Consider the following 21780-nt stretch of genomic DNA (forward strand, 5'->3'; position numbering starts at 1 on the left):
TCACCTTATAGATAACTTTCCTTTAACAAAATTACTTCAGGTCACAGGCACGGAGCTTTCTTGTTTATTATTTTTACAAGTTTGCTCAAATGGCTAAGTTAGGTTCCTAAATTTGAAAATTTTGTTGCAACGGCTGAGGTAAAATTGTTAACTTGTGCAAATAAACACAAGCAACTCATATGAAAGACCAGTTTTTAAAATTATAAAACAATAATATTTTTAAACCAGTACAAGAAAAGTCTTTTCTATCGTTATGTGAAAACTATGCAAAAAGATTCTTCACGTTTTGCTTCTACTTCAGTACCCCTGTCACTGTTAAACTAGGCAGGTATTCAGACAACATATCCGACTCTGGCAAGTGACAAGGAAAATAACACTAGCTGCAGAAAGCACTTCTGCAAAAACACAAGAAGATGTGGTGCCATTTTCACCCTAGCAACTAACTTGTCCGGGAAAATAACTGAAAAGCAAAGATATGGTGTATGGAAACTTTAGGAATTGTAGCTTTAGGTTCTAGAAAGACAAATATTAAAAACTATCAACTTCGAGAGTCATTTTATTTTCACTTAATTTACAGATGCAGAAATCGACTAGATGTCAATTACAAAACTGAAGGCAGAGCTGAACTATCTTTGCCTGAGTACACAGTTGATTTTTCCCCTCCCAGGGTATACAATATCCCTTTCAAACCAATGCTATGTATGTCATAACTATATTTAGAAATACGCAGAGAGGAAAATATTACTGCTGCAATTCAAGGCTGTAAATGAGAGGGGAACACATGAAAGCCTCATGGATTGGAAAGCTTCGATTTAGGTCATGTTCCTCAATCAATGTCAAATGTCAGATGACATTTGAAGGTGTTAATTATGACCAAAAAAAAAAAAAAAAAAGAATCCTGCAACAAATCCCACTCGAAGAAAAGGGTAATACTCTCTCCATACAGGAAAAAAAAATCGATTTTTAATTTCTTCTTCCAGCACTGTCAGAGGTAAACAAAGTTTTCGACAAAATATTTAAGAAGCTCTGGACAGTCTGAAGCACCGATCTGAGTCAATATATAGAAGCAACCACTTGTTTACAGCTGGATAACTTTCTTCAAAAAGGCAGAGGAGTAAAGTGAGCTTCAGAAATCAAGAAAAGCGATGAATGCAGTAATCATGAACCGTTCGCACATCAGCCGATGAACCTTTCCGATGGCCACGTCTCCTGCGCGTTGGTGGGGACGGCCGGAACCTCTTCCTCGGGCGGGGCCAGGGCCTCCATCTCGCGCACCACCTGCGTGAACACCTGGTCCACCATGAGTTTGCTCTTGGCCGTGACCTCCAGGAACGGGCACCGCCACTCGCGGGCCAGCGCGCGGCCCCGCGCCGTCAGCACCTGGCGCTGGGCGTCCAGGTCGGCCTTGGTGCCCACGAGCACCAGCGGCACGGCCTTGGGCCCCCGCAGCCGGCCCATGCGCTCCCGCAGCGGCCGCACCGCCTCGAACGAGGCCTCGCTGCACACGCTGTAGAGCACCACGAAGCCGTCGCTGTTCTTGATGTACAGGTCCTTGAGGGTGACCAGGTGCTCGGCGCCCACCGTGTCCACGATCTCCAGCAGGGCGGGCGCCGCGTTCACCTCGATCACCTTGCTGAAGAGCTCCTCCACCGACGGCTCACACTGCTCGGGGAAACTGCCGCAGGCGAACTGCGTGGCGAGCGCCGTCTTGCCCACGGCCACGCTGCCGAGCAGCACCACCCGGTAGCCCTTGGCGGGTCGCGGCCCCAGGCCCGCCATGGCCCAGGCGCGGCTGGCTGGACGCGCAGCCGGAGGAATGGCGCGCGGAGGCGGGGGCCGGGCCGCCGGGGCCGCGGGGGGCGTGGGGGCCGGGGCGGGGAGGGAGCAGCAGGGGGGAGAGGGGCGGGGACGAAAGCAGAGGGGAGGGACCCCGGGGGCCTGGCGCGCTGGCTCCGGCGTCGGGGCCGGGGTGGGCGTCCTCCGTCGCGCCCACACCTGCCCCCGCCCGGCCCCGATCTGCTCCCTGCGGCTCAGAGGTCACCCGCCCCGCCTCCAGGACGGGGTCCCCCGCCCCCCTCTCCGGCCCCTGGTTCCCGCGCCTGGCGCAGCGTCTGCCCCGCCCCCGGCCCGGGCGGTCTGGCGCCGGCCTCCCCCCACCAGCTCCACGTCCCGGCCTCCCTCTCCGGTCGGTCCCGAGCTGCCAGGCCGCGCTCCGCCTTTCCCCCGCACCCCGTCGGCCTGCCGGCTGTGGCCCCTCCCTCAGTCCCCGCTCCCTGCCACCCGTTCCTAGGAGAGCCCGCTCCGCCCGCGGGACCAGAGGGTAACCTGATCCCTTCCACGTCAGCCGGGAAATACCAGCATTTCTCCACCATTTCAGATGCAGTCTCGTGGCCGGAAGCCAGACTGGCCTCGCTCAAGGTCAGGACTGGTGGGCCTGCGCCGCTGGGGCACCTCTCCTGGCCGGGAGGACCCCACGGAAGGGGGAACCGGTGAGGGAGCTTCAACCGAGGGCTCCAAGTTGCTCGCTCCTGGCACCCATTCTGTGCCCCTCGTGCCCCTGCCTTCACTCTGGCCCCCGCCAGCGCCCTCTTGTCACTGAGCAGAGCCCAGGGGAACTTTATAAAATGTAAATCACATTTCACTCCCCCACTTAAACCCTCCCTGGCTTTCTGTTGGGCCCTCCTGACCTAAGAGTAGAGTGACCGCATAACTCCAACCCAACCCTGACAATGAAAGCATGAACCCATTCACCCAGCGGCAGGCAAAAACCGAAAAGCCCCGGGAAACGGGGCTTATCACCCTACTTATATTTTATTTTATTTTATTTTATTATTTATTCATTCATTCGTTCATTTTGGGCTGCCTTGGGTCTTCGTTGCTGTACGCAGACTTTCTCTAGTTGCAGCTAGTTGGGGCTTCTCATTGCGGTGGCTTCTCTTGTTGCAGAGTATGGGCTCTAGGCGCGCACAGGCTTCAGTAGTTGTGGCTCGCAGGCTGTAGAGCGCAGGCTCAGCAGTTGTATCACCCTACTTATTAAAGGGGCTCCCCCAGGTCTGACTCCCGTGCCCCAGTCTCTCTCAAGCTTCTATTCTCCAGCTACACAACCTTCTTGCTATTCCTTGATGTCGGAGCAGAAAGACTGTGTAGGGACAGAGGGGGCTGGACAGGAATTCTGGGATTGTCCACCTGAGTAAACTCCACCCACTGTCTGTTTCAGGCACTAACAGGTGCCTTAGGACTTCAGGGGGCCTGCAGGCCTGGGTTGGAAGTGGAGATGAGATATCCACCCTGTCCCTGTCCCTAGGCTTGGGGTACCACTGAATCTCCCTCATTCCGGTGCAGCCCTGAGAGAGCAGGGCCGCAAAACTGACCGAGCCGGAATTTCCCGGCTCCCTGGCAGCACAGACTCAGAGATAAAGGTTAAGTGACAATAGGACATCCTGCACCTCGGTGTCTGTGGTCAGCTACAGAATGTGCTTTTCTATAAACAGTGCATGGAACATCCTTAATGTATAATGTTAATTATATACTTATTACAACAGACAACTTGATTTCTAAATTGAGAAATCTTACGAGACTTATTCTCTGACTGCAAAGTAACAAAACTAAGAATCAATTTTTAGAAAAGGATAAACTGCAAACATTCTCTGGAGAAACGCAAGTTCCATATAGGTTGCAACAACTCCCCATGGATAACTTTTGAGAGAAATAGGGGACTCGCTGTCAAAAAAAAGTCACAAAATGCACAAGGGAAAACAAAGTCACTCTGAGTGAGAGCCACTGGAAGCACCAGACAACAAAATCGCATCCAGAAAACGGCAGATATTAGTGTTATCAGACACACAAAATAATTATGTATGTGTTTAAAGAAATAAAAGCTTAAAAATATGAGCAAGGGACAAGAGACTGTGGCCAAGTAGTTTGAAAGAGATTCTCCTCCCCCAAAAAGACAAAAAAAAAAAACCTTCTAGAAATGGAAAATATAATCATTTATTATTTTAATTAACACAAAACACCCACTGATAGGTTAAACAGGAGATTAAACATGGCTGAAGAGAAAATAAAACCAACAGTATTCAGAGATGTGAATAATCCTGGACCAATTTTCATCGTACAGTGACCTGTGCCTGCAGGAGATAAGGGTTTCTTCAGGTTGCCATGAGGCTGCCGGACAGTCACAGAGCGCCTTAAATTGATAGTTGGCTGGTTTGAGCCTGTCATTATTATTTGAGACTTTTAAAGCCTTTAACAAAAGTCAGCCTGACCCACAGTCCTTCTTCTTACCCTTCCCTCAGTTCGATTAAAGGACCACCGCTACCATGTAGGCCCATGCTTTACGTTCCATATGCATGACATCCTAATGCACCCCTAGTGAGTCACTGTAACTGTGCCACAGGCCAAAGCTTACCACCAGCAGTAAGGTTCCTACAACGGGGTCTGAAAGGTGTGTGACGTATCTTAGAATTCTTTCCCAATGTTCTGCTTTCTACAGCCTCTTCTGGTACTAACTCTCTTAGTTCAGGTTCCCTCCCAAAGCATAATCTATGACATGGGACATGGTCTTGTGGGCAAATATTATTTTTGGAAGTGATCACAGGGATCAGGAATGGGGGCCTGGAAATGAGAAACAGGGACGGGGGAATCTTATGCCAGGTGCACTGTTGAGTTATCACTGCTGTGGGAATACTTGAGGAGCAGTATAGAATGAACATCAAAATTGTCCACTGATGCACAGAAGTGAGGGGAGCGTGTGTCCACTGGCACCCATTCCTCATTGCTCCAGGGTTGCCCTGCAAACTCCCTCTTCCATGTGTGCACATATGCCAGGTAGGTTGAGTGAGCTCCAGAAGCATTCCAAGCAGCAGCAGTAGAGAGCAAGGGCTGTGCAGTGCAGCTGAGGCAAGCAGCAGCCAGGATCTATCTGCACAACCAGCTGGTTGCTGTAGCCATGACTAGAGCAAGAAAGTGGACCCAGAGTACATGAGCTTAGGGCATAAAAGATGACTGACTCAGTTCTATTTTCTTTTAATTGAAGTGTAGTTGATTTACAATGTTGTGTCAATCTCTGCTCTACAGCAGAGTGATTCAGTTATACACATATATATATATTCTTCTTCTTTTTTTATTCATTTCCATTATGGTTTATCCCAGGATATTGGATATAGTTCCTTGTGCAATACAGTAGAACCTCGTTGTTTATCCATTCTATACATAATAGTTTGCATCTACCAACCCTGAACTCCCAGTCCATCCCTCTCCCTCCCCCCTCCCCCTTGGCAACGACAATTCTGATCTCTATGTCTGTGTGACTCAGTTTTAATAGTTTGAAAATACCTCATTTGGGGCAGGGGGGCATGTTTAGGAGCATATTATCTGCAAACAATGGTGAGAATATTGCTTATTTCCTTTTCTTATCTTATTGCTTTAGCTAGACTCTCCAAAAATAACAATACTGAACCAAAAACATAATTGCTGGCATCCCTCCTCATTTCTTTTTTTAAATAATTAATTAATTAATTAATTATATTTATTGGCTGTGTTGGGTCTCTGTTGCTGCACGCGGGCTTTCTCTAGTTGCAGTGAGCAGGGGCTACTCTTCATTGTGGCGCACGGGCTTCTCATTGCGGTGGCTTCTCTTGTTGCGGAGCATGGGCTCTAGGCATGCGGGCTTCAGTAGTTGTGGCACGTGGGCTCAGTAGCTGTGGCTCGTGGGCTCTAGAGCACAGGCTCAGTAGTTGTGGTGCACTGGCTTAGTTGCTCTGCAGCATGTGGCATCTTCCCAGACCAGTGCTCAAACCCGTGTCCCCTGCATTGGCAGGTGGATTCTTAACCACTGCGCCACCAGGGAAGTCCCCCTCCTCATTTCTGAATAACAGAAATGTCTTTATATCACACAATTAATATGACGTATGCTTTTGTTCTCTAACCGATATTCTTTTTTTTTTTTTTTTTTTTTGCGGTACGCGGGCCTCTCACTGTTGTGGCCACTCCCGTTGCGGAGCACAGGCTCCGGATGCACAGGCTCAGCGGCCATGGCTCACGGGCCTGAATGCTCCGCGGCATGTGGGATCTTCCCAGACCGGGGCACGAACCCGTGTCCCCTGCATCGGCAGGCGGACCCTCAACCACTGCGCCACCAGGGAAGCCCTAACCGATATTCTTTATCATAAGAGGAAGTTTTTGTCTATTTGTACCTTAGAGTTTTTACTGGGAACATCAGCTGTTTTTTGTTTGTTTTGTTTTGTTTGGTCCCTGATAAATACATAAGGTTTTTCTCCTTTAATTTTGTTAATTTGTTGATGGATTTCCTATTGGTGAATCATTCTGTTTCTCACCTCATCTCTTACACCACTCTTCTCCTTGCTACCTTCTAGACAAAACGACCTGTTCCTTTGGCAGGCCAATTGGTTTTCCTGTCTCAGAACCTTCACATTTGCTGTTCCCTCCTCCTGAAATTGTTCTCTCAGATGTCTGCAGGGCTCACTCCCTCATTTTATTCAAGTCTCTTGTTCAAATGTCACTTACTTAAAGGGGTCTTCCCTTGCCCCTTTAAGGGGGCAAGAAGTAAGTGACAGGTAGAGTTGTATCACCCCCAAAATCATATGTTGAAGTTTTAGCCTTCAGTACCTCAGAATGTGACCCTATAGGGTCGTTTCAGATGTAATCAGCTAAGACAAGGTTCTACTGGAGTAGGGTGAACCACTAATCTAGTATAACTCATGCCCTTATAAAGGGGGAAATTTGGACACACACACACACACACACACACACAGGGACAGTGCCGCTGAAGGGGAAGACAGAGATTGGGGGGGTGTTTCTACAAGCCAAGGAATGCCAAAGATTGTTGGCAAATCACTAGAAATTAAGGGAGAGGCATGGAATGAATTCTTCCTCACAGCCCACAGAAGGAGGGAACCCTGCCCACACCTTGATCTCACTCAGGCTTCTGGCCTCCAGACTGTGAGATACTAAATTTCTGTGTAAGTCACCAGTCTGTGGGGCTTTGTTAACAGCAGCCCCAGGAACTAACACATCTATAACACACTATAAGAGGGCTAGGACTTCAACATAGGAATTTGGGGGATACAGTTCCACCTACCACAAACCCAGAACTTACTGTCCTACTGTCTTACTTCATTTGGCTGCTGTAACAGAATACCATAGACTGGGTATTTATCTCTCACATTTCTGGAGGCTGGGAAGTCTAAAGTCAAGGCACCAGCAGACTTGGTATCTGGTGAGAGAAACTTCCTGCTTCATACGTAGCCATCTTCCTGCTGTGTCCTCATATGGTGGAAGGGGCCGGGAGCTCTGTGGGGCCTCTTTTATAAGAACACTAATCCCATCCATGAGGGCTCCACTCTCAGGACCTAGTCACCTCCCGAAGGTCCCACCTCCAAAAGCCATCACCTTGGGGGTTAGGTTTCAACATATGAATTTGGGGGGAGGGTGATACGTAAATAGTATTATATGAAATTGATTATTTACTTGTTTATTGTTTCCCTCATTACAATGTATCTCCCATGAGGGCAGAGACAGTAGATTGCTGAACCTACTGTGTGTCAGGCAGTACCTCCCACAGAGTAGGTACTCCATAACTACAGTTCTGCTATGATGCTTGCTTTGAAAATGTGAATTTGTACCAACACCACTGAACAGTTAGGGAACAGTTGGAGTATAATGTGAATTTTGCATTCCGTGTGATTTTGTTTACCAGAAATACTGGGTGGACGCAGAAAACTCCATCAGCTGAGCTCAGGTGTGTAGGAAGCACACACACTCACACACCTCAAATGTCTCCCAGCTACCTCCTAACCTCTGTGCTATGAGCCACCCCCATCCACACCGGGGTTACAACATTCCATTCACCTCACAATACCTCCTAAGCTGCAGCCCTTCCGATGCCTACTTCCACAAGCAAAGTTCAGGCCTTTTCTGATAAAGAATCTTTTTTTTTTGGTAGTATTTATGTATTTTTAAAAACTATTTAACTTGTACAACTGTGCTAACCTTCTGTATTAGGTTCCCATCTTTTTAAAAAAAGTGTCACTGATGAAGTGTTTTGGGTGTTGTGCTCCAGCCCCATGTTCCCCATAAGCCCTATATTTTTCATTGTACAGTTTTGCGTGGCACCCTCAATTTTAGGAATGCTTACAATACGTCATAGCAAAACCGACCCTATTTGTTGAGTGATTGAATAAATGCTTGCCTTTCTGAATTAAACCCCAATTTATCCTGGTATATTTTCAGTATATTAATGAAATAAATTTGCTAACCGCTTGTTGGGGCTGTTTGCATCCAAAAGGCTGCATAGAGTCACACAGGATAAGTTAGTGGTTAATGCAGGGCTGTGAAAGAACCCAGTAAGTGACACCTCATTATTCTTGCCCAAGGCCCAAACACTCGAGAGATAGGATAAAGAAGACTCAATATTTTACATATATTATATAATATATAACATTATACCTTGTCACAGATGATGTCTGGGTCGGAGCACATGGCTGGCTTTAGCAGACTGCACAGTGACCTTCCTAACCCTAAATCCCACATTTGGACTCACCTGCCCAGTGGTGAGCAGCCCTGCAAACCTACAGGCCACCCCAGTGGGAGTGGCCCCCTGAAATTCATGGCAGGGAATCACAGGTAGCAAACTTCACACCATATTCCAGGTACCCACTCCCCAAAATTCTGGCCTGGTCTTATTATCTAGGCCTTGTTGTGCCTGGGAGCCCAGAAACTGTCTCTGAGCCTTTGGCCCTAGGCCAGGGAGAATCACTCTGACCTCCAAGTCTCCACCCAGTTGGGAGGAACTGTGGTCTCAGTACCTCTCGGCACAGAGAAGGCCAGCATTCCTGGGAAAGAAGCAGCTGCCGCTGGCCTCTGTGGAGAACAAATGTATGACCCTCCTGGGAGTAGCAAACAAAGGAGCCCTCTGATGCCCACTAGAACTATCACAAACGTGCTGGGCCGTCTCTGTTAACAGGTCTACTAGTGAAGACAAATGTGGACACAGCTATTGCAAAGCAGAAGTGGTTACTCCCTTTTTTGGCAATTAAGTAGTTTAGGTGACTGGAAAAAATCTGCTGAGACTAGAAATTCTGAATGAATTGTTACAGAATCTTTCCTTGCACAGCTGCAGCAGTGGGGAAGAGGAAATGTCCCAAACAAAGAAGCTGCTGAAAATGGGGATGGGGGGGTGGTATTTGCAATCTTGGTAACCAAGAGCTTTGGGTGTGATGGAGAAGAGAGACAAGATTTTGCACCTTTATAAAGTCCCCAGTTAGAACCGAGACGCCCACACGAAGTCTGCATCCTAGAAGGGCCATGTCCTCAGTGTATGAATGAATTCAAAAATTTTCAAACTATCAGCAAAAGGAGATGAGAAAGAAAATGTCCTATCCAGGGCCCTTCCTAGGACAAAAAATAAAATATCTTCCCTAAAATTTGTAACGAGGGCTCAGTCCTGGGGGTGGGGGCCCGGGGGGGTGGTTTAAACTGAACATCCTTTTGAGGTCCTGGAAACAGCAAGCTTAGAAATTAACATTAAGGAGCCCAGGTCGGTAGTTCCTTCAAGACCCCAGAAGCAATATAAGCCCACTTGTCTGGAGGGATGCACCTTCAGTGGGGATCTCTCAGATAAAGCTCATGGTCCAAAGTTACAGAACAGATAAGGGAACAAGTCACCACAAGCAAGAGCCACCACAAGCAAGAGCCAGCACAAACAGTCTAATTTTCAGGCAGTAGGATTACCAGATCAAAGACATAAGATAAATATGTTTTAAAAACAAAAAATATTGATAGATTAGAGACATGAGGAAAATTGTGATACTAAATAAAAATACTGGCTTTCGCAGAATACCGGAGTTACCAAGGTCAGAGGCAACAAGAACGGACCTTGGTATCTCCGCCTGTATCTGTATTTCAGCCTGTGTTCATGGGGCGCCAGCTCCCATTCAGGAGGCTGCCGGCTGCTCCTGAATTTCCCTTCCTGACAACCTGCCCTGTGGACATTGAGCGCCAGCATCAGTCCTGGAGACTCCCCACACATGCCCCTATTATAGCCATCTCGCTCGAGTTCTGCTTCTCAGACAAGACCTGGACAAAGCAGCTGCCTGACCTTGAGGGACCCTAGCTGGAATAAGGTGCAACATCTTTTCCTGATGTTCTGTCCTTTGTCACTGCCCCCGCAGTCTGGCATTTCTTTTTTTTTTTTTTTTTTTTGCGGTACGCGGGCCTCTCACTGCTGTGGCCTCTCCCATTGCGGAGCACAGGCTCCAGACGCGCAGGCTCAGTGGCCATGGCTCACGGGCCCAGCCACTCCGCGGCACGTGGGATCCTCCCGGACCGGGGCACGAACCCGTGTGCCCTGCATCGGCAGGCGGACTCTCAACCACTGCGCCACCAGGGGAGCCCCTGGCATTTCTTGACAAAGTCAGTTAAATTTGTCATCGCTGCCATTTTACAGTATATATGTATTCTGAACATGTCAACTAGAGCCAAAATATCCAGTTTCTAACTAAGGTAGGTTTTAGGAAGGAGTTCATATGGGAGTCCAGAAACAGGAAACTGATTCCCTTAGAGCTGCATGTACCTGCCAGTCCTTGGGAAAGTTCGGGTACACCTCAGCGTGCAGACGGCTAGAGAAGACGTGTGCAAGTGTGTGTGTGCGGGGGAGGACAGACATCCGTGAGCTGAAATCCAGTTCCCCAGTCGGGGAGACTGAAGTGATTCCTAATGCTTCCTGAATTCAATATATCCGTTAACTAACAAAAATTCAGCGCCTCCCGCGGTGCAGACGCTGTTTCAAACCCAGAGGCCAGGATGCCCACGGGAGCCTTCTGCCCATCCTGACTCGTTCTGGGACAGCCAGGCTGCAGCGGGGACGGGACGGGCCGGGAGTCGCGACCCCGCCTCCAGCTCCTCCTGCGCCCCCTCAGGAGTCCGACAGGAGCGGCGTCTGCGGGGGTGGGGGAGCGGCGTCGCCCTGGGACGCCTGCCCTCCCCTCGGGCAGACACTCTTTCGCCACTCCCTCCCCCCGGGCCCAGAGTGGCGCGTCTCCTTTCTTCACCCTGCCGCCGGGGTCACCCTCCCCCTGGGGTCACCCTCCCCGACACCCTTCCCCCCGCCCCCGGTGCCCGCCAGGTGGTCCAGGGCCTGCGACGCTGTCGGAGCTCCGGGAGGACAGGACTCTGCATTTCGAGGCCCAGGGACCCCGGGCCCGGGAGAGCGCTGCCGGGGGCGGAGCTGGGGCCGCGTTGGGGGCGGGGCGGGGCCGCGGAGCCTCTGAGGTCCCCAGGCCCCCCAACCCCGGCCCCTTCATTTCCTGCAGGACCGAAGACTGCACCCCGCAGTGCGCGTTTCCTTCTCGCCCCCGGAAGGGAGGCGCCCCTCCACGTCCCCGCGTGCCCCTCCTCCAGTCTCCCATGTGACCCGCGTGCCCCGGGCGCGGCTCCGATGGGAGGGCCTGGAGGGGCACTGGTGCGGAGCGCTCGCGGACCGTGGACGGCAGGACGGCGTGGGCGCCACTTGGTGCGGTCTTGTCCCCCCGCGGTCCAGCCCTCGTCGAGGCGCCGGCGCCGCGTGGCAGAGCCGGCGGGTCCCAGCGCGCGGTCCCTGCCCCCGCCCTCGGCTGCTCCTTCGAGGCCACCCGGGCCATAGCGAGCGCATCCTGCGGCGGAGAGGCTTCGGCTGGGTCGCGCGGGCGGGGCGGGGCCGGGCCGGGAGGTCAGGCCCGAGAGCCAGGCCCGCGGACCAGGTGGGAGGGAGCGGGAGGCGGCCCAGGCTCCTGAGCACAGGGTGAGACCTGCGGTGAGGTCCTGTGTCACCGCTGGAGCGTTCCCGGGACGGGCCCTCGATGCCCTCGGGGTAGTGGACCGGCCGGGCTGAGGCCTTGGCTCCAAGATCCTTAGACGGAGAACAGGCGCGCCCAGCAGAGTCTCCACGATTTTCACATCTGCCCGAGGGCAGGACAGTGTCCAGGGCGCGCAAAATGACCCCTCTCCGCCCCGGGGCCCTCTTCCCGCCAGGCCCGGTTCCAAAGGGGCTGACGTTGTCGCGGGTCCCTTAGTTGTGCCCCAGGCTCCGCCGCGCCCGGGCCTCGGCCAAGCGCACCGGCGTCTCGAGGTCTCTGCCCGTCTTGGTCCTGCACCGCCGGGAGGCAATGACCCCAGGGACACAGGAGCTTAGGGTGGGGAGTGCGGGATTTCCTGGGCTGGGGTCAGAGCCCTGGTCCCTGCAAAGAGTGGTGTAGAGAGGAAGGGGGACCGGGCCGGTGAGACACCAACCAGAACTCCTAGGAGACCCGCCTGCCCATTCTCCCCAGCGGGTGGTGGGCGTGGTGATTAGGGAGGGGGGAGGAGGGAAATGAACAAACCGCTTCTTTCATCAACGAGAGGAACATTAAGCCCTCCTTTTGGACCCCAGGTGTCTGCCCCACCGCCTCCCATAGCCACACGCCCTCCTAGTGCCGGGATCAGGAAGCAAAAGAAAGGAAGAGGGACTTCCATCTCCCCTTGTGAGGAGGGTCACCCATCACACAGGCCCCAGACTCGCCTGGCCCTCCCCACCTGAGTGGCAGGACCTCCCCAGCCTCTGAGCAGGACTCCCAGGGCTAGACCAGCTGTCTGAACGCTGGGGGTCGAGAACTCCTGGGACTCTCAGGGATGGGCCAGGCTGCCCTCTGCTGGACTAGGGTCAAGGTTGGGAAAAAGGTGGGTGGTGGGAGGGGGGGATCCTGTGTATTTGGGCCCCAAAGTAATGCCCTCCCCACCCAGCTGAGGCTCCTTCTGGGGGAAAGACACAGACTGACCCTGAGCAGGGTCCCAGGGAGGGGCCAGGTTGTGGTCTATAGACAAAGCCTGCTGGGAAAGGGGTAATCAGGGTTACAGGCTGATGGGGGAGGGAGGGGAGGGTGGCTGAGTGACCAGACTTGGGTGGGGGTGGTGATCTGGCAAGTCCCATCAGCCTCCGGGCTCCCAGGGATCTTCAGTATCAGTAAAGCTGGGGGCCCCAGGCCCAGGACAGTTCCTTGGGGACGGGGGATGATGTGAAGGCCAGGCTTGTCCTTCGACCCAAGACAGAGGAGGGGCCGGGCCAGCACAGAGTGGCTCCGGCCCACGCTTCTCACAGCCCTTCCCAGGGAACCTCCATGAACATCTTCACGTACTGCCCTCTCCCCTAAATGACAATAAGTTCCAAGAAATAGAAAGCATGTAGACAACATTCTATGATACCACACAATAAAACCAGAAGATAAAAACAAATCAGAAAACAAAAAGACCCTCCCACCTGGAAATTTATATTTAAAAACCCTTTGACATCTCTAGGGTCAAAAAGGAAATATAGCCCCAAACTGCAGAATTTCTTTTCTTTCTTTCTTTTTTTAATTTGGCTGCGTGGGATCTTAGCTGCAGCATGCAAACTCTTAGTTGCAGCATGAGAGATCTAGTTCCCTGACCAGGGATCAAACCTGGGCCCCCTGCATTGGAAGTACGGAGTCTTAGCCACTGGACCACCAGGGAAGTCCCCAGAATTTCTTTTAAAATATATAAAAGTACTATATAGGGACTTACCTGGTGGCGCAGTGGTTAAGAATCCACCTGCCAATGCAGGGGACACGGGTTCGAGCCCTGGTCCGGGAAGATCCCACATGCCACGGAGCAACTAAGCCTGTGCGCCACAACCACTGAGCCTGAGTGCCACAACTACTGAAGCCCGCGCACCTAGAGCCCACGCACCTAGAGCCCGTGCTCCGCAACAAGAGAAGCCACCGCAATGAGAAGCCTGCACACTGCAATGAAGAGTAGCCCCCACGTGCCGCAACTAGAGAAAGCCCACGCGCAGCAGCAAAGACCCAATGCAGCCAAAAATAAATAAATTTATATAAAAAAAGAAAACGTGGTGAAAGGAAAACTATCCCTCTACTCCCAACACTCTGACACCAAATGTGGAGGTTTTCTATACCAAGCAATTCTCCAATTGTTTGCAGACACCAGCTTTGTGGTAATCTGTTACAGCAGCTGCAGGAAACTAATGCGAACACATACCCTTCCTGTTCCCAGGAACACCTCCTGCCCCCTCACCCCTCAACACACACCCTGAGACCCCAAGGAAGCCTCTGCCTCCGAGGCTGCCCCATCCATCAGCCTGGTTGATTCACAGGCATTCCTGTCCACTCTAGAGACTTCCATCTCTTAATTTTAGACATTGTGAATATCTTTACCCATTCTCTGATCTTCTAACCTGTCTGTGGTGTCCACTGAGAAAAAGTCTGAGTTCTGACGTAATCAAATTTATCATTGTTTTTTGCCGTGTGGATTATGCTTTTGGATCTTTGTGTAAGAAGTCCTTCCCTGTCCAGATGTTAGAAAGAGTCTTCTGCATTTTTCTTCTAACTTCATATTTTAATCTTTTACATTTGGGCCTTTATTCTCTCTAGGATCCATCTTTGTAGGTGGGGTTAAGTAAGGACCGTTTTTACTTTCTGCTGACGGTGGGGCCCCGGGGGTATGTGGTGAGGGTCTCCTCTCACCCGGCCCCACCTCCAGCTCCCCACCCTCCCCTCTGGCTAGAAGAAACTCCTCTGACCTTGACCTTGCCGTGCCTTCCCATCAGATATTCTCCGTTTTTACAGTGACTTGGCCATTTGGTGATGTAGTCCTTCACTTCTCGAGTATGTTTACTGAGCTCCTCCAAGGATCTAAGGGGCGTTTCGGTTGGGATGACTTTGGACTTGTAGCGTATGTGGGTGATATTGTCATGATATCATCAAACCATCCAAGGGCAGGTGGCACTCCCGTCACCCAGATCCCTTCAGAGGGACGAGCCTCCCCCACAAGAGCAGTGAGTCAGCAGTGGGGCAGGGGCACTCTCTCTGGGTGATGACATGGCTCTACTGGATGCTTTGGGCTCCAGCTGACTAACCCAGTGGTCCTGGGATTAATTTGGGGACCAGTGGAGCCCAGGATCCAGGTCTCTCCTCCACGATTCTCTCAGCTTTGCCCTCACAGTGAAAGGATGCTGACCAACCCCTCCATGATCCTGCAACTGCATCCAGAGGCAGGAAAGCTCACGTCCCCTCTGGGCACCCTGTCAAGTAGCCCCCAAATATCCCCACCTCCCCTTCTTTGACATCCTCCTGTCTCTTTCTCTGGCTTATGTCCTATCACATCCTGGCCACCCATCTCGGCCTGGGAGAGGCCCCAAGGGGTCGGGGGGAGGCTGCTCAGCCTAGCCCTCCTGTCCTGCCCTCCAGTCGCCTTGTTCTCCCCGCAAGCCTGGCACGCCATGAGCTCCCGGTGCAGGCAGCGGGCCGCGGCCAGCTCTGCATCATCTCCCCGGCTGGAGGGAGGGAGGAACCAGCAGGCTAGTCCCAGGCCTGTGGGCCTGAGCGCTCTAGTCACAGTTCATCCAGGGGTCTGGTTGTGGGAAGAGGTGGAAATTCCTCCTGACCAGCCACTGCTGGGGGAAACCCTGGGCTAGACCACAGCGGCCCCCTGCAGGGGTTCACCAAAGACGCAGGGCCCTCCAGGATCTTGAAGAGTTTGCCGAATGTTTAAGGACAGTGAAGGAGCCCCAGGGCTGCTTGGTGGCTGCCTCAGGTTCTCACGCTGCCCCTTCCTTTGGCCTAACTCCAGTCCGCTCTGCTGTCTTGGGCTGACAGGGTGACCCCAGCCCCCTGGGACCTAAGCCTGGACTGGGGCCAACCTTTGGGAGGGCCTGGGAGTGGGGTGTGCCTCTGGGACCCTCAGTCAATGGCGGGAGTGGGGGGGCGGGGGGGGTTTCCCTCACAAAGGCCTGGCTTTGGCGCCCTCTGGTGGGAGTTGGGATGGGCTACAGGCCACTCTCAAGGCACAGGACCCTTGGAGATGAGGGGTTGGCAGTCCTGGGTTTGTACCCACACCCACACTGAGGAGTGGCTGACCCTGAAGATGTCACTCTCCCCCCTGAGCCTCGGTCTTCTCATCTGTGGTGGTGGCAGTCAGATCTATTCCAAAATGTGGTCAGAGATGAGGCAGTGCTGATAAGAGTGCAAGTGACACGGCAACACCCATTCCCTCCTCACCTCCCAGGGGGACATACCGAGGTGCTGAGTCCCACAAGCAGAGGGTCACGCCATCCTGCCCAGCCCCCTCCATCCGCTGCCAGCAGCTGTGGGGGCGACAGGCCCACCACGGGGTCACCCCTTGATGGAAGCCCTTCAGCTACGGCTGCCCACAGGCCCAGGGCCTGAGCGCTCTGGCCTGGCACCAGGGCCCCGGTTAACCTGCCTGCCCTTCCCCCCGCCACCATTTCCCGCTGCCCCTTTACTTGCCTCAGCTGTGCCAACACATCCAGCTCCAGCCCATCTGTTCCGTCGCGCCCTCCCCACCCTTCTCCTGTCCTCCGGCAAACTTCTACCCTCCTTCTAACGCTGATGGGGGTGGGGCATCTTGGCCCTCCTCTGAGAGGCCCTCCTGGACCTCATCGTCCAGCCCAGCCCAGCCCAGCCCACAGCCCCACCGCAAACACAGTCCCCTCCTGCTGGGCTCATCCCTTCTTCCTTGATGTACAAGGTCCTGTACTGTCTCACGCCCCACACAATTTCTTTGTGTGTCTTCCCCAAAATCAGGCTCCCCGATCAAGATCCTCCAGGTCTTGGTTTTTGCCAGGGCCGAGGCGAGGTCTGGCATACGCTGGGAGACTGTACACAGGTGTTGAAACCTTCGTCCAACTGAGGCAGCACGTGAGCAGGCGGAGAGCAAGGGGAATCCAGAGTCACTTGCGGGCAGTCCCTTCAGCACCCCCCACCGTGCCGCCGCCAAGAGGAAGCCCGTTTGTGGGTGGTCAGTGTCCGTGCCTTTGAAGCCATGGGCATGGGTGGGCCAGGTCTAGGTGAGCCACCACTCCAGGTGCCCCATACACTTCGCAGAGCTGGCAGGAAAGTACCATCCGCCTGCACCCACTGCTTCCGCAGGTCCAGGTGCCCACCCAGCTCCAGCTGCGCCAGAACATTTTGTTCAAAGCCAGCCAAGGCTGTTCTTTCCAGAATCCACCTTGAAGGGGCCCCTTTTCCCTGAGGCTGCAGCTCACAGAAACCTTCCTTGTATTGTTTTGTTTACACTCTAACTTGCAGCCAAAAGGACACTGATTCAATACAATTGCTATATCAGAATTGCAGCTGGCTTCTTCGTAGAAATTGACAGGCTGATCCTAAACTAATATGGAAACTCAAGGGACCCAGAATAGCCAAAAACAGTCTTGAAAAAGGACAGGGCTTCCCTGGTGGTGCAGTGGTTAAGAATCCGCCTGCCATTGCAGGGGACACGGGTTTGAGCCGTGGTCCAGGAAGATCCCACATGCCACAGAGCAACTAAGTCCAAGCGCCACAACTACTGAGCCTGTGCTCTAGAGCCCGCAAGCCACAACTACTGAGCCCGCATGCCTAGAGCCCGTGCTCCGCAACAAGAGAAGCCACCACAATGAGAAGCCCACGCACCACAACAGAGTAGCCCCCGCTTGCCGCAACTAGAGGAAGCCTGAGCGCAGCAACGAAGACCCAACACAGCCAAAAATGAATACATAAAATAAATAAATTTATTAAAAAAACCCAAAACCACTGGGAGATACCACTTCACACCCACCAGGATGGTTATCATCAGAAAGTCAGAAATAAAAAATGTTGATGAGGATGTGGAGAAATTGGACCCCTCATACATCTCTGGTGGGAATGTAAACTGGTGCAGCCACTTTAGAAAAATACAGTTTCTCAAAAAGTTGTACAGGGAGTTACCATTTGACCCAGGAATTCCACTCCTAAGTAGAACAAAGGGGGACTAAAAACATGTCCACACAAAAACCTGTACACAGATGTTCATAGCAGCATTATTCATAACAGCCCCAAAGTAGAAACAACTCAAATGCCCATCAGCAGATGTATGAATAAACAAAATGTGGAATATCTGTAAAACGGAATATTATTCAACTATAAAAATGAATGGAATATGGATGCAAGTCACAACACCAATGAGCCTTAACACATGAAGCTAAGTGAAAGAAGGCAATCACAAAAGGCAACATATTATATAATTCATTTTATGTGACATGTCCAGAACAGACACTCTATATAGCTAGAAAGCAGAGCAGTGATTGCCTAGGGCTGGGGGCAGGGTGGGAAGAGGGGTTTGGGGTAATATCTGAAGGGTACAGGGTTTCTTTATAGGGTGATGAAAATGTTCTAACATTGACTGTGGTGACGGTTGCACAACTTTGTGAATATGCTAAAAACCACTGAATGGTACATTAAACTTAAGTGGGTGAATTGCATGGTATGTGAATTGTATCTCAATAAAATTGTTGTACACACAAGAAAGCAACGACGCAACCAGGATGGTGGGAAACACCTGTGCCTTGCTCTGTTCCTGGCCATCCCTTTGCCTTCCTGTTCTTTTGGGTAGACCATGGATTAGGCCAGCCTTTCATTGCCTGGTGTCTGATATCAGGATTCCTTCTGGTAGAAGAGTCCAGACTTGAGAAGGACTGGCTTCCTTCTGGATTTCAGGCTGCCATTTGTGAAGTGGTCAGGGCCGCTCAGATCCTCTGCCTTAGTCAGGCGCCAGAGCCACATGACTTCCACAGCCCTCAGTGGCAGAGTCTTCCTGAAACTAGAGCTCACGTCCACCTCCATCTGGGGCAGCCAGCGTGCCACCAGGCACTGTGTAGATGAAGACAAACATGGCTGGTCCTCTGCCATCATGGCATTTGCCAAGGAACAGACAGGACAGCTCTTGGCCAAAGAAGATGGTGACGCGCATGTTGGGAAAGGGAGCAAGCAACCCAGACTGGGGTGTCTAGGAGCCAGATCTAGAAGGAGGAGAATTTCAGCAGCTGGAAAGGCATTCCAGGTAGGTGGAACAGAACATGCAAAGACGTGGAGACAATCTGAACCAAGTGAGTTTGTCATTTTTACTGGCAAAAAAAAAATGATCAACAGCAAAAATTTCATAGAAGTCAATCTAAAGCAGGCACATGGGGAGAGGAGCCCAGTGCAGGTAGGCCAGTGGTTTTTAAAGTGTGTTCCATGGAATCCTAGGGTCCTGAGATCTTTCTGGGGACCCATGAGGTCAAAACTCTTTCCATAACACTAAAGCATTATTCATCCTTTACACTGGGCTGACATTTACCCTGATGGTACAAGAGCTGTGGTGGGCAGAGAGGCTGGAACCTCAGCACAGATCAAGGCAGCAGCACCAAACTCTACCAGTAGTCATTGGATCCAGCACCATGGTGCACCCACAGAAAAAAACCTAGTTTCACTTTAAAATGTACTGCTGAAGCAGTAAAAATGGCTATTTTTATTAAATCTCAACCCTTGGGTATACCTTGTTTTAATAGTCTGTATGATGAAACACAAAGGGAAGGACAAGCACGGCCCTGAGGAAAAGCACCTGTGCAATTGACTGTGTGAGTTACCAGCTGAACTAGTCACTTGTTTTACAGCACTTTCACCTGAAAGAAGAACTAATGAGTAAACTATGCCTGTTCAGGCTTGCATTATCGGCAGGCATTTTCTTGAAAATGAATGATGGGAGCTGGCCACTTACAGGTAAACAACTGACAATGTTTGCTGCCAATGATAAAATTTGAGCTCTCAAGCAAAAATTAAGTTTTTGGAAAACGCACTTCTACCACTGTGACCAGAGATTCCCAATAGCTAAAGATTTTCCTGATGAGGTTGTGGTGATATTAACAAAGGTGATTTTTGGATAACGTATACTAAAATGGGTCAACATCTAGAAGATCTGCATCACTCTGTCTGTGAACCAGAATTTGCCAGATGACAAACATCTGATGTTACAAAATCACATGTGGGTAAAAGAGCCATTCAAAGTACAAGATAAACCAATGGCTTACTGTAACAGAGTATGCAAATTTTGTAAAATTCATCGAGATGGTTTCAGAATCCGCTTTGTAAATAATCTTTAATAAACTACTTCCTGTTCAGTTTTGGTGTGGTATCAAAGAAGATTATCTATAATTACTTTTAAAAAGGCATTAAAATAACCTCTTTTTTTCCTAAAAGTGTATCTGTGAGAGGCTGGATATCCCTTACATACTTCAGCCAAAACAATATATCGCAACAGATTGAACTAAGAAGCAGATATGAGAATCTACCTGTCTCCTAGCAAGCCAAAGATACTTGTAAAAATATAAAGCAATGACACCCATATCATTAAATTTGTTGTTATTATTTCAGAAAATACTTATTTTTTCATTTAAAAATCATTATTAATGTTAACAAGTTATGGGTTTATTATCATTATTTTAAAATAAATTAATTTTTCTAAATGAATATCATTTATACAAATACCAGTTTATTTCTAAATTATTCATGTATATTGTCACTTTATAATTATTTCATGAATACTAATTTTCTATTTTAACGAATTTCTATTATTTTTAACAAATATATTGTAAACGAATTAATGAATATTTCTTGGGTTTAATTTCTAATATAGTAACTATCAGTAGACATAACCACATATGCAACAGTTCTTTAGTTCAATAGCTATTCAGGGTAAAGTGGTCCCACGGCCAAAACATTTGAGAACCGCTTGCTGGCTTAGGGTCCAGGGAGCTTCCTCTGAAATGTGGATCAGATCCGCCCACTTTTCTCCATTCCCCCTGCCAGCCCCCTCCAAGCACCATAATCCCCCGAGCCCTGAGAAGGGCATGGCCAAGCTCACTCCTGCTCCCCCAAGGAGTAGATTATTGTGTTCGAATGCAAACCTGATCCTCTCTGCCCCGCTCACAGGCTTCCTGCTACAATTAATAGGGGGTCTTGGGGCTTCCCTGGTGGCGCAGTGGTTGAGAGTCCGCCTGCCGATGCAGGGGACGTGGGTTCGTGCCCCGGTCCGGGAAGATCCCACATGCCGTGGAGCGGCTGGGCCCATGAGCCATGGCTGCAGAGCCTGCACGTCCGGAGCCTGTGCTCCGCAACGGGAGAGGCCACAACAGTGAGAGGCCCGCGTACCGCAAAAAAAAAAAAAAAAAAAAAAAATAGGGGGTCTTGAAGTCCTGAACAGCTTCCCGGCCCATCCCGCCCCCTCCCTACTGGCCCCTCAGCACTGCGGACGCGCAGCTGCTTCTGTCCACCCTCTTCCCTCATGCTCCGTCCCCCTCTGCATTCTCAGCTGAAGGTCACTTTCTCCACGAGGCTGCCCCTGGACCCCCAAGACAAGGACAAAGCTGCCCAGTGTGCACCCCACGCACCAACCTTCTCTCCCTCATCACTGCCAACACCCCTCTTCCCAAAGGCCCATCAGCTGCGTGAACTCAGGCCCTGGTTCACCACTGCGTCCCAGGGCCTGGCAGCGCCTCGTGTGATCTGGGTTCACGGGAGATGTGCTGAAGGAATGAATGAATGAATGGATGAATGGATGAATGAATAGAATGAGCATGCGGTTGAGAAAGCCCTGAGCCCCTGTTTGAGGTGAACTCCTTCAGCTGGGTTGGGGGCTGGGCTGGGCCAGGCGGCCTCCAAGGCCTCTGATTAGGAAACTCAGCAACTCCCTCAGACTCCACCGTCACTTCAGGAGCAGGGGGCCCTGGCTGGGCCTGTCCCCTCCGCCCCCCGCAGACAATCGTATTTCCCTGAAGAAGCAGGCCTGAGGCTCTGAGGTGAGTGGGGCTAGAGCTGGGAGAGAGGGGTCTTCCCGCCCTCAGGTGCCCCTTGGAGCTCCGCCTGCCCTTCGAAGAGGCCGGTCAGGGAGACCCGCACCCCATGCAGGCCGGAGAACGGC

At 51.3% G+C, this 21780-nt stretch overlaps 1 protein-coding gene across 1 annotated transcript; it reads right to left on the reverse strand.

The window, feature by feature from the left end:
* Positions 1-538: 538 nt before the first annotated feature.
* On the reverse strand, positions 539-1779 carry LOC307050508 (ras-related protein Rap-2a-like; the record flags this gene model as incomplete). Its single annotated transcript, XM_079700595.1, has 1 exon — positions 539-1779. One exon carries the CDS (start codon positions 1777-1779, stop codon positions 1177-1179), a length of 603 nt encoding a protein of 200 aa, XP_079556721.1. The 3' UTR covers positions 539-1176.
* Between the last annotated feature and the right edge of the window lie 20001 nt (positions 1780-21780).

Source organism: Hyperoodon ampullatus (genome assembly GCF_949752795.1).
Source record: "Hyperoodon ampullatus genome assembly, chromosome: 3".
NCBI classification, from domain to species: Eukaryota; Metazoa; Chordata; class Mammalia; order Artiodactyla; family Ziphiidae; genus Hyperoodon; species Hyperoodon ampullatus.